This window comes from Hibiscus syriacus, unplaced genomic scaffold (genome assembly GCF_006381635.1).
Source record: "Hibiscus syriacus cultivar Baekdansim isolate YM2019G1 unplaced genomic scaffold, ASM638163v2 tig00111085_pilon, whole genome shotgun sequence".
NCBI classification, from domain to species: domain Eukaryota; kingdom Viridiplantae; phylum Streptophyta; class Magnoliopsida; order Malvales; family Malvaceae; genus Hibiscus; species Hibiscus syriacus.
In genome coordinates this window covers 169190-182856 of record NW_024062976.1, presented here as the reverse complement: position 1 = coordinate 182856, position 13667 = coordinate 169190, and the positions used below count along the sequence as shown (strand labels likewise).

At 36.0% G+C, this 13667-nt stretch overlaps 1 protein-coding gene across 1 annotated transcript; it reads left to right on the top strand.

Annotated features, from left to right (window-relative positions):
- Positions 1-11092: 11092 nt before the first annotated feature.
- On the top strand, positions 11093-12728 carry LOC120152132 (rhamnogalacturonan I rhamnosyltransferase 1-like). The gene is made up of 6 exons (XM_039164413.1): positions 11093-11105; positions 11208-11373; positions 11454-11743; positions 11827-12031; positions 12106-12260; positions 12380-12728. Exons 2-6 carry the CDS (start codon positions 11317-11319, stop codon positions 12624-12626), a joined length of 954 nt encoding a protein of 317 aa, XP_039020344.1. The 5' UTR covers positions 11093-11105; positions 11208-11316; the 3' UTR covers positions 12627-12728.
- Positions 12729-13667: the final 939 nt, after the last annotated feature.

The window sequence follows — 13667 nt, the reverse complement described above, 5'->3', positions numbered from 1 at the left end:
TCCTATGCTTCTAGGAGATTTCATTATTTTTCTTGGATTGTCTGACTGAATGATATGATTCTAATCTCTGTTTGATGGTCATCTATCACTGTTCGGTAGGTGGCCGGCGTCAGAGGCTGTCGGGGGTGAGGCTCGGCTGGGAAGTTGAAGAGTCAAGCGGCGGCTGGAGCTGGAAGGCCAAACGGCTGAGCTGATGATATTTTAGGGTTTCAAACCCTAAGCTCTACGTGATCTGGACCGTTGGATGGGTCCAGATCCAATGGCCAGAAATGAGGCGGCTGGAACATTGAGATGAAACCCTAGCTGGGTTGTCAAGTGGGCCGGTTCGGTCATCTACTGGGTTGTTGGACCGGGTCTGGGTTTTGATTGTAGTTGGGCTTAAGTGGATGGCCTGCACAAAATGTTGTAATATGTAATTAATAAACATAATAATAATAATAATAATAAATAATAATAAATATATATAAATAATAATAAAAAAGACCCGGACAAAAACGGGTGTCTACAGCTGCCCCTCTTTGCACATTCTGGTGTTAACAAGAATAGGGCAAAGACGACAAGACATCACGTTTTTGTCAGGTTCTCTCCCTTTTTCCTATAAATTGGATAATGTTGGTTGTTGGGGACGACACTGCTCATACGTGATGAAGAGTTCGGGTCGTCTAAAGGCGACAAGGTTCCTACATGATAAGGAAATCTGGTCAAGGGATGACACTGCTCATACATGATGAAGAGTTCTTGGCCATCTAAAGGTGATAACACAGTTCCTACGTGATGAGGACGGCTGGTTATCTAAGGGTGACACGGCTCCTACGTGATGAGGAGATCTGGTCAGCTGATGACACGGCTCCTACGTGATGAAGAGTTCTTGGCCATCTAAAGGTGATAACACAGTTCCTACGTGATGAGGACGGCTGGTTATCTAAGGGTGACACGGCTCCTACGTGATAAGGAGATCTGGTCTGGGAATGACACGGCTCATACGTGATGAAGAGTTCTGGCCATCTAAAGGTGATAACACGGTTCCTACGTGATGAGGACAGCTGGTTATCTATGGTTGACACGGCTCCTACGTGATGAGGAGATCTGGTCTGGGGATGACACGGTTCCTACATGATGAGGACGGATGGCCATCTTTAGGAGTTATGGTTTCAAGAGAAACCAAATTAAAGATTTGTTTCAAGAAAAACAAGCTCAAAGATAATGTGTTTCAAAAGCAACTGTCTCGAAAGAGACAAAATTCATTTCAAATGAAACAACTCAAAAGATTACGTTTAAAGGGAATTGTCTCAAGCGAGACAAAATTTGTTTTTAAGGGAAACATTCTCAAAGATTGGTTTTTCATGGGAAACCGTCTCAAATGAGACAAAATTCATTTCAAGGGAAACGATCTCAAAGATGTTTGTTTGTTTCAAGGGAAACAGATTCAAAGATGATAAATTTTGTTTCCAAAGAAATAAACTCAAAGGTTTTTCTCAAAAGAAATTGTCTCGAGAGAAACAAAATTTCGTTTCCAAAGGAAGAGATTCAATGATTTTTTTTTTTAAAAAAAACATTGTCATAAGAGACAAAACTTTGGTTTTCATAAAATTGTATCTTAGTGAGACAAAATTTTGTTTCCAAAGAAACAGACTCAGATTTTTCTTCAAAAGAAACTGTTTTAAGGGATAAAACCTTGTTTCCAGAGAAACAAACTCAAAGATGATCTTGTTTTAAGAGAAAATGTTTTAAGAGACAAAATTCGTTTCAAAGGAAACGACTCAAATAGGACATTGAAAGGAAACTGTCTCATGTGAGATAGAATTTGTTTTAATAGAAACGATCTCAAAGGTGTTTTTTTTGGTTTTTTTTTTTTGTTTTTTTTTTCAAAAGAAGTTGTCTCGAGAGACAAAATTTTGTTTCAAAGGAAACAAACTCAAAGATTTTTTCAAAAGAAATTGTCTTTAAGAGAGACAAAATTTTGTTTCCAAAGAAACAAACTCAAAGACTTTTGTTTCAAAAGAAATTATCTTAAGATTTTTTTTTTCACAAAATTGTCTCAAGAGAGACAAAACTTTGTTTCAGACTCAAAGATTTTTCACGAAATTGTCTCAAGAGAGACAAAACTTTGTTTCAAAATAAATGGACACAAAGATTTTTTTTCAAACGAAACAACTCAAAGATTTTTTTTCAAAAGGAACAAACTCCAAGATTTTTTTTTTAAGAGGAACAAACTCAAAGATTTTTTCAAGAGAAACAAACTCAAAGATTTTTTTCAAGAGAAACTAACTCAAAGATTTTTTTAAGAGAAACAAACTCAAAGATTTTTTTCAAGAGAAACTGTCTCAAGAGAGACAAAAAAAATCGTTTTAAAAGATTCAAATATTGTCGATTTTGTTTATATGGAAATAATCTCAAAGGTGTTTTCAAAAGTGTTTATTTTGTTTCAAATGAAACAATTTCAGGATTTAAGAGGGGAAATGTCTCGTGCGAGACAAATCAGCTTTGAAAATCTCAAGTGATATTAATTTTGCTTGAAGTACAACAACCTTGAAATTTGTATTATGAGAGAAAATGATGTCTCAAGCGAGACGAAATTTGCTTTAAGATATAGTCTCAAATGAGACAAAATTTGTTTTTAGAGCAATTGTCTCAAGCGAGACAAAGTTTGTTTTTGAGAAAACGATCTCAAGTGAGATCAACTTTGTTTAATGTGAAACAAATTCGAAATTTTGATCTCAAAGGGAAAAGGTCTCAAGCGAGACGAAATTTGTTTTGAAAGAAACAAGAATCTAAGGTGAGATTACTTTTGTTTTTAGTGAATCAAATTCAAAATTTGTATCTCAAAGGAAAAATGTCTCAAGCGAGACGCAATTTGTTTTAAAATTCTCAAAATTTGTGGAAAAATATCTCAAGTGAGACAAAAATTTTGTTTCAAGAAAAACACCCTCAAAGGCGATAAAAAGTCTGTTTGTTCATGCACGTTGAGGAAATGTCTTGATTGTTGACTTCAGTAAGCCCAAATCATTGTTTCTGCAAGTTAGACATCTGGTCATTTCCGAGCTTTGATTTCCTGAGAGATCAAAATGATGCATTTTTGACTGACTATATTGGATGTTATGATGGATGTCAAGATGAAATTTATTTGATTTTTTGTCCAATTTGTCCTCAAGTGAGGAGAAAAATGTCTTTAATATATATGATGATAAATGTTTGATGCAAATTTTATGTATTATGTATGTATGTGTATATACGTATGTATATATGTATGTTTTTCTCGATCCGGAAGGAGAATAGTTGCAAAAGCAGTCTTCACTCTATCATTGATTCAGTTTGTTTGTATTTCCACCAATGTGTACTCTTACAAACCTTGACCTGAGACCATTTGTTTATTCCATCAAAGTTTGCCCTAAAATTTAGCTTCTCTTGCCCCAGCTTCGATCTTGAGCTTCAGATAGATATTTTTTTGAATTCCAAAATACGCCTCCAGAGAGATTATCTTGTTTGAAAATGTTTTTCTTCTTCTTTTATTTTCAAAAGTCTGAAAATATCCATAGTTTTGAAAAATGTTTAATCAAAAGTTTTGAAAATATTGCCCCTTTTAAGGTTTCACAATTGACAAATCATAGAACAAGAGTTCATTGGATATCAAAGAATTAATTACAATTGTAATCCTTCAATAAATTATAGCTATTTGACAAGTGTCAAGATCAATGCTATCTTTGAGAGATGGTTAAGTAAGGAAGGATAAAAAAGTCTCAAGTGGTTATTTTTGGTCAAAAGTATAGTGTTCTCATTTATTTGATGTTCTCTGATCTGATGGAGTAGCTTCTGTACTCAGTTATTGGAAGTGTTCTCTGACTCCCAACTCTCATGTTCTCATTCATGTTGTGTGATGCCTCATCAAGGGATTTGAGCAATCGTCTCCTATGTAATAATCTTCATATTCGAGCCGCCCTTTCAGGTTTTCAACTCGAATCCTCCTTTGGTTTCAAGACGTTACTCAGAATTTTACGTCTTGAACCCCCCTTAGTTATTTTTCTCTATTATGCATTAAAGATTTTAGAAAACCTTTATAAGTAAAATATTAATCCTGATAGGCGAGATGAAATATGAGGATAGTCTCTTCCGCTTAGAAATCCATGTATGATTAGAAGGGACTTGTAAGGCACGTAATGTAGGTCATGGTTCAGGGTTATGAAAGAAAGGGATAAAAGGCCCAAACATGTGTTTTAAGGGTATTTGAACCAAGGATCAATTAACTCTGATGCCTTCGATCTTGTTTTGCTCAATTTGAATCTACTCGCATATCTTTCTCTTGATGTTCTATGATCTTCTGGTGAACTAATTCTGGATCAATCTCATAGTTTGAAACTTGATGTGCCATTTGAGTCGAGAGACTCTTTGTATGTGCTCTTTGTCCACTTTCTCTTTTTTTCTTTGATTTTTGCTTTGATTTTTCTCTTTGCTCTTTGCTCTTCTTTTTTCTTCGCTTTAATATGATCTTTGCACTATGTATTTGGTTCACCTTTCGGTATCTCATTTGGATCAATTTTCTTCACTCAGATTTCCTTCACATTGCCCCCCAGTGTGGAGGGTGATCCTTGGTTAGGGTTGAATCAAAAGAAAATATCATTCAGGCTCAAAGGGGACACAAGGGATATATTTTCTCCTTTTGTGAAGGGATAAAGAAAGAAAGCCGTTCATCATCTCATACATAGAAGTCCTTGCAGAAGAGGTATCCCCAGGGGGATAGATTTTCAGGATTAATTTTTATTTAAATGAAAACAGTAATTAATGCATGATAGAATTATTTTGAATGAATTCTATTTTTTTCTTCGCTTCTTGCTCTCAACATGTCTCAATTGCTCATGCTCGTTTTCAGAAAATTGATGCGAGATGCCCCACACTGTGTCTTCTTTGTAGGAAGGTTTATGTTCAAGTGAACATCTTGTACTCAATGTCTGTAGGTTTTATTGGTAGAAAAATGTTGGTTTTACGTCTAAGAAGACGATGGTGACTTTATTGGCTCAAAGAAAGGTATGGGTATGACTTTTGTGTCTCAAAAAAAAAAAAAATACAGTGTTTCAAGGTGGAAAGAATATTTCAAGGTCTCAAAGAGATAGAATGTCAAAAATTGGTTATTTGGTAGTGACCAGGAATTATTTCGGGTAAAAATTGAGAGATTTTATTTTGGGTTTAGACAGAATAAAATAGGTCTAATCTTGCCATATGTCAAAAATCTATAATTCTTGAAGAATTAAAAGAATATGTAATTCATTCGATATTCAAAGAACTAAAGATTAAAATTTGTTCAATTATTTAACCTTAGAATGTATCATCATTTCAGTCATCAAAGATTAAAAATATTTAAGCAAATATTGAAGAAAGAACAAAAACGAGTTCAAACAAAACAATCTCTATGTATGCAAGTGGTTGATGCAATGACTTCTCTGGCTTAGTATTAGGATACCCCTGAATAAAACATATTATGGATTTTGTGCTTTAGTGTCTTGCAGTTGTCAGTGGTATGCCCCGAGCTCCCAACATGATAGCTGCATATGGCGTTAATATCATGGCCTTCAGGATATGGGGTATTTCTTGGTTTGGATTGAACTGGAGTCACAAGGTTCCTCTCAACTAGCATTGGGAGCAATTCCTCATATGTCATTGGGATTGGATCGATGCGACAGAATGCCTTATGAGGTTTGGTCCCCAGATTAGCTAGATAAGATCCTTCAATGTTAATATCCTCTCTTTCCTCATTGTCGGAATGACTAGTGCCTCCTATCTGGCCATTCTTGACTGCTCTTTCGATCATTTCTCCACACATGACAATGTCAGAAAAACTCTTAGTGGCAACCCCTATCATGTAGTCGATATATGGAGACTTCAATGTATCGATGAATAGAGTGATGAACTCTCTTTCAGTCACTGGTGAATGCACTTGAGATGCGACATCCCTCCATCGTTGAGTATATTGTCGGAAACTCTCATAATTCTTCATCTTCATATTCTGAAGCATTGTTCTATCGGGGGCCATATCAATCATGTGCTTGTATTGGCCCAGAAAAGCACTAGCCAAATCCCTCCAGGAGCGGACTTGAGTATGACTCAGTTGATTATACCCCCTAGAAGCGGGTCCAATCAAACTATCTTGGAAACAGTGGATCAACATCGGATCATTGTTGGTGTATCCAGTCATCCTTTGGATAAACATCGTGAGATGTGAATTAAGGCAACTGGTTCCACTATACTTTTCAAACTCGGGCATCTTGAATTTGGGCGGAAGCACCAGGTTAGGAACTAGTACTAGTTCTGTTGCATCCATCCCGTTGTGAGAGTTTTGTCCTCTCATTCCATGGAATGTCTCTCTGCACCACTTTTTCAAATTATCTGGGATCTCGTTCTTGGCTCTTCTCGTCGCTAGGTGACTAGGAATCCTGTTGGGCGAGATAATTGGTTGCGAACTAGCCTGTGCTTTCACACATTTAACTGTTTCACGGGTCAATGAAATCTTTTCTTTGCCTTTTTCTTGGTTGAGCTCAGCCATCTTTGCTACCATTTGGTTAACTAGGTCTTTTTGGTTTTGCAAGATACGATCCACGGTGGTCTTTTGCATCTGCTCCATTTTAACCTCCCACTCTGCTTGCAACTTTTGCAAACTCTCGTTCAGCTCTTTCTTCAATTCCTCAAATTTTGCATCCATTTTCAATACTGTGTGAATGCAGTTGTACAGTTAGAAGCGCTTCCTCAAAGTTTCCCACAAGGTATGATTAATGCACGTAACAATGCTTAAATGAATGTTGAATAAAATGAAATGATGAAAATGCAGATGCAAAAATATTAATCCCAACGATGAATATTTTAGAACAATTTTCACCAGAGATAAAAGTTTTCACATTACAAGACAGTCCACTTTACAGACTTGACTTCGCTTAGATGGTTGAGTCTGAAGTAGATCAATGCTTCGTCTCGGATCTTCGTCCTTGAAAATGATGCCCCTCAAGCGTTCTGTAATCTGAAACCATTAATGCCCCCAACAGTGCTGAAGTCAGTGCGTCGCTCCTTGATGGATAGCGATGAAATGATTGTAGATGAGAATCTACTGTTGGATTACTCTTTGGCTCAATGGATCATCTCTCTAATCTCGAATGTTGCACGATCTTCGAACAAGTCTCATTCTTGTATTCTGAACTTTTTTAGCCTTCGGTGCATGTCTGTGTATGCGACTTCTTGATTGAAAATTTTCACCTCTTCTTGTGAAAATTTTCTCTCGAATATCCCCTTACGGATCAACACTTTTGCATTATGATGATGCAATGCAATGCACAAATGATGAAAAATGACACGAACAAAATAAATAAGTTAGTGTGCAAAAACAAAAGATAAAAACGAGTTAGTATATGTAAAATAATTGATACAAATAAAAATATTATTCAGAGATGAATATAACACCTACCCTATCATGATATCTACTCGAACATGCTTTCAATAGATAGCAATCCTACCCGGACATGCTTTCTACCCACAATGATCTATTTTAAAGAAATTGGTCCTAACCGCATGGTATCTAGTTCGCATGCTTTTATTCAACAGGAAAATTTAAAACAAAATGAAAGGTTCAGAAGCGCTCCTCCTTTGTGTACACCTAATTTGGGTACCTACTGACGGAAAGAGGTTCGGTATATTTATACCTAGGGTGATTGTTCTACGGTTTACTATATGCATGGTTTTGGCTCTAACAGGAAAAGAGAACTCGAATTGTCCTTGATGTCGGTGCCCCCTTGGGCTGCCAAACCCTCGATCCTCACCCATTACAGGTTTCAAACGGGACGAGTTCAATTCGAGGGGATTCACTGCCTTATACCCATACGAGGAATAAATCCCTACGAAGGTATAAGGTATGTATCCCATGGGTTATTTGCTAAAACTCATACGAAGAATAAATTCTTACGAGAGTAAAGCATTCACCCCAACTAATTTGGATCGAAGCTCGTGTCTAGAGCTTATGTTATGCCAATGCGAGTGATGTGTGTGAGGAGTAACATACCTACCTTTGACTCAAAATGAAAAGAAAAAAAAACTCGACAAAAATTTGGACAGCCTGAAAGCAAAAAGATAAAGTGTTAGTATGATAATTAAAAATGAAGCAATTAAAACTTCAATAAATGGATCATAAATTAACTAAAAACTAGAAATCATAATTTCCACCAAGATGACAATATGTAAACGACATACAGCCTGACTCTCAAAAAAAGTCCCCAGCGGAGTCGCCAAGCTGTCATAACCATTTTTCAAAAAAACAATTAAATATTATTTTAAAAAACGATTATGACTTTAATTTGGAAAAATTGGTGATTTGGAATTAATTTGAATTAAATCGAAAGGGAGTCGCCATCGACCTTTGGGTTAGATAGGTCGAATACCTAAAAACGTATTTTAAAAACAACTTTAAGAAAAAATCGTTTTTAAGATAAAAACTGGTCTGTGTTTACCAAAGATTTATTTAAACAGGTTCGGGAGTCTATTACGTGTAGGGAAGGACTAACACCCCACAACGCCCAAAAATTGGTACTGTGTCGCTTACATATCGTCGTGATGGTGGAAACTATAAATCGCATCGATAATTAAAATGTGATCCATTTATTGAAATTTAATTAATTTACTTCGAATAAATTATTTACAGAAAATTCTTTAACTCGAAAAGAAATATCAAAATTAGTAATCCTCCATCGGAAAAACTAACTCGACTATTTCTTGTCAATAAAAAAATATTCTCTCATTGATAAATATGCGAATCGAATATAAATAAATTAACATTTGCATTCGAATAAAAGGAAATAAAGAGTAAATTAAAAACACACATAACATCATTAAAATAAATTAATTAGTAAAAGAAAATGGATTTATTTTAAGTTCGTATTTGTTCGAATGTCGTATTGGATTGTACCACTTCGATCAAGTAGTACTTTCCACGCCCGTTCTACAAATTCGCGTTCTTGAAAAATTAGTCATATGTAATCACATTGAATAAAATGGAATAAACATTAATAATATATTTTCATACATGAATATACAAAGGGAAAAATTAAATTAAATTAATAAGTATATAAATGTATATGATACAACATGCGTATGAAATAAAATAAAATAAATTAATATATTTGAAACATGATATGTACATAAATATTATAGCATAGGTTAAAATATATACATGAAAATATGACATACAAATAACATAAATAAATAAACTTTATAGACAAGTAACTAAAATGCATAAATCGAAATATACAAGCAGAATTAAAAATAAATAAAAAACATGATCAATCAGTGGCTAAAATGAAAAAGAATAAAATCAGTAGTTGAATTCATAATAAGCAAAATAGTATACATAGTGACCAAATTGAAACACAATAAACAGAATGTCAATATCAGAATAAACAAATAACATGAACCTCCTGGTGACTATAATGAACAACATGGTAAAGATAGGTATCTAAATCGTGATTAACCATAAATCTAGTGACCAAAATGAAAGTATCATAAATTAGTGGTCAAATTAAAATAAAAATAAAATAAAAGCAATATGCCAACAACTAGGGACTAAAAAGAAAGTTAACAAAACTACCTTACGAAATCAAAAATCATCAAAGACATCAATAACCAAATAGGGACTAGGATGAGCTCATTCACAAATCAGGGCTCAAAACAAATTATTTACCCTAAACATATTAGTGAACAAATAGTGATTAAAACGAAATGTGAGCAAATATTATATCAAAAATGAAACAAATAGAAACATAATATGATGACCAAAATGAATAATACACAAGATTAACAGCTAAAATCTAAATATTTAAACATACAAAATACTAATATAAATAGGACTAAAATATAAAAAGGAAATATAAATGCCCAAAATAAATATTATGAGATTTCATTAATGGCTACAACGAGATGTTACAAACCAGGAGGGACCTAAACTATGATTTACCCCCCAAACCTTGAAGAAACATGCGTAAGTTTACAAAGCCACAGGGATTAAAAGTGTAGTTATTCCAATAAATCAAAAACACAGATGGGGTTGGGGAGGCAAAACGACTGCGTTTTGACTTGGGTATTCATACCCAAATCCAAGGCTTATTTTTCATCAGCCTTCTCATTTGTTTCATGTCTCCAAAACCAGAGGACTCTCTCAAGTTCCCTCATCGGGGACGAAAGGGATAATCCTGGACGGCAACAACCACGGTGGAGACCCGGCGGCGCTCGGCCGAAGAGAGGGAAAAACACTCAAAAGCTTCCTCTCTTCCTCCCCACTTCAAAACTCAAACCCTTTTAGCCTAAAAATAATCCTAAACCGCTAAATCTAATATGTTACCTTCGAAAGAAACCGAGCATATGGCGGCCCTCGGGATTCCACGGCTTTGAACCACGGTGAGACACCTCTCTCTATATTTTTCTTTTTTTTGTTTTGTGGTTTCGAATCCTCTCTGTCTCCGTTCTCTAAAAAAATCCCCCCCCTCAAATCCCCATTGCCTTCTGTTTTTATCTTTGCATGCGTTTGGTGTCTGATAGATCTAATAGGAAATGATTTCCTATGCTTCTAGGAGTTTTCATTATTTTTCTTGGATTGTCTGACTGAATGATATGATTCTAATCTCTGTTTGATGGTCATCTATCACTGTTCGGTAGGTGGCCGGCGTCAGAGGCTGTCGGGGGTGAGGCTCGGCTGGGAAGTTGAAGAGTCAAGCGGCGGCTGGAGCTGGAAGGCCAAACGGCTGAGCTGATGATATTTTAGGGTTTCAAACCCTAAGCTCTGCGTGATCTGGACCGTTGGATGGGTCCAGATCCAATGGCCAGAAATGAGGCGGCTGGAACATTGAGATGAAACCCTAGCTGGGTTGTCAAGTGGGCCGGTTCGGGTCATCTACTGGGTTGTTGGACCGGGTCTGGGTTTTGATTGTAGTTGGGCTTAAGTGGATGGCCTGCACAAAATGTTGTAATATGTAATTAATAAACATAATAATAATAATAATAATAATAAATAATAAATATATATAAATAATAATAAAAAAGACCCGGACAAAAACGGGTGTCTACACTTCTTTCTGGAATGATCCTAGGTACGTGCTATTTATTCAATCTTTGTTCTTGAACAAGTAAAAAGTATAAGAATTGTGCCCTGAAATTCAAGATGGTCGTCTAATCGGTGTTCATGATATCAGTGAGTTCAAGGACATTTTCGATGTTGATCACTTCATTACTTCCTTGAGAGACGAGGTCCGGATATTGAAGGAGCTACCACCTCGAGTTCAGCAACGGGTTGATCAAGGAATGTTCTTCTCTACGCAACCCATTAGTTGGTCTAGTATCGCTTATTATGCTCGTCAGGTTAGTTACCTATTGCTTGAAGATGGAATAAGCTTTGGTGTCTTGGAATTGCAGCTAATTTCTGGAGTTATTGCTAGCAGATTCTTCCTCTTGTGCTAAAGCACAAAGTTGTACAGTTGAATAAAACCGATACTCGGCTTGCAAACAACGGACTACCCCTCGAGATTCAGAAGCTGCGCTGCCGTGTAAATTTCAATGCGCTGAGATTTACTTCCCAAATTGAAGAATTGGGTAGAAAGTTTGTCAAGATTTTAAGGGAGAAGGGCCCTTTTCTTGTGCTTCATCTCAGATATGAAATGGACATGTTGGCCTTTTTGGGCTGCACTCATGGCTGCAACAGCGAGGAAGAGGAAGAAATTACGAGAATGAGGTAACCCGTAAGCTTGTTTGTCGCCTCCGTGACTATAAATTTTATCATCCCTTATCTAACTACGACGAGTCCGGTGCTTTTAGGTATGCTTATCCCTGGTGGAAGGAAAAGATAATAAATTCAGAAATGAAAAGGAAAGAAGGATTGTGCCCTTTGACACCAGAAGAAACAGCTCTAGTGTTAAAAGCACTCGGTATTGACCGCAATGTTCAAATTTACATTGCTGCCGGAGAAATTTACGGTGGCGAGAGACGGATGGCTCCGTTGGCAAAAGAGTTTCCTAATTTGGTCAGTAAAATGTAGTTTCTGCAGCTACAATGCACATATATATCCCCTAACAATCGAATTCTCTTGCACAACAGGTCAGAAAGGAGACTCTACTTCGATCGGACTTGAAATTCTTCCAAAACCACTCATCCCAAATGGCAGCATTGGATTATCTAGTCGCCTTAGAAAGTGATATATTCGTTCCGACATACGACGGAAACATGGCCAAAGTGATCGAAGGCCATCGGAGGTAACATATCAAGCCTAATATTTATACTTTACCATTCTTTTCTCATCTCATATCATAGCAAAGGCATGTTCAAATTCGATCCGATTTTTATCTGCAATTGCCTGTTCAACACGTTCCAGATTCTTGGGGTTCAAGAAAACTATCTTACTAGACCGAAAACTTCTAGTCAAGTTAATAGATCAGTACCATGATGGATTGTTAAGCTTGGACGAGTTCTCCGATACCGTGAAGGAAGTTCATTCGAATAGGATGGGAAACCCAAAGAAACGGGTCGTGATGCCAGATAGACCGAAAGAAGAAGATTATTTTTATTCGAATCCACATGAATGTCTACAACTGTTGGATGAACCTTGGAGAAGAACATGAGCTGAATCATGGTGGTTAAATTATTAATCTTCAATTACACTTTTGTACTTAAATACATGTTTATTATTAGACATAACTCACAAATAATGGAAATATGCAGATCCCATTCTCGACCGAAACTCATTTTTCTCCCTTATTATTTACTTTCGAGGGATGGTAATAAAAAATGGGACCAAAGTTTTTTGATCAATGGCTTAATTATTATTATTATTATTTTGGATAAGTAAGATTTTATTATCCAAAGAAGAAAACAGTACAAAACATCCCAATCAAGGATCAAAGACAACTACTTAAAAAAAAGAATGATTAACCTATACCCCAATTGGTACTAAGTTGCGTATTAACAAAATCAAGTCTATTTATATTTCTATTTCTAAGTTGAGTACTAACAATTTCCTTAATAGAGTTAAGCAAATCATCAATGGTTCTAACTCTTCCTTGGAATAAACGTCTATTTCTTTCTTCCCAAACATAGTAAATGAAAGAACTCCAAGCAATCTTCATGATGATGGTAAGGAGAGATTTTCCTTTTCAAGTCGAAGAAGCCCAAGCAAGTTTGAAATCCCATGGCATAAGTGATTTGTCCAAGAGAGAAAGATTTAGAATTCTATTCCAAAGAGCAGCAACCATAGCACAATCTGCAAACAAGTGATTTCTCGTTTCAAGGGCATCATTGCAAAAAATGCAAGAGCCAACAATGGTAATTCCCATACGAATAAGTCTTTCTCTAGTAGGAAGCCGATCCAAGACTGCAAGCCAAGTGATGATGCTGAATTTGGGAATATGGAGGGGAAACCAGACAAGTTTGTGCCAAAAAACCTTTGCATGCTTGGTTCGTAACTCTTCCCAAATGCCTTTTGAATTAGATACTCCTGTATTAAGAATTGGGATAGCCTCAGTTTTCAATTTCAAAAGCCTATTGAATCAGTAGCTATAAGAAACATTATTTGACAGCTGGGAAAAGTCTTTGGTTTTAATCACATAGTTATAAATCCAGGCAATCCATAGAGATCCTTCACCAGCAATAAGATTACGAATGAG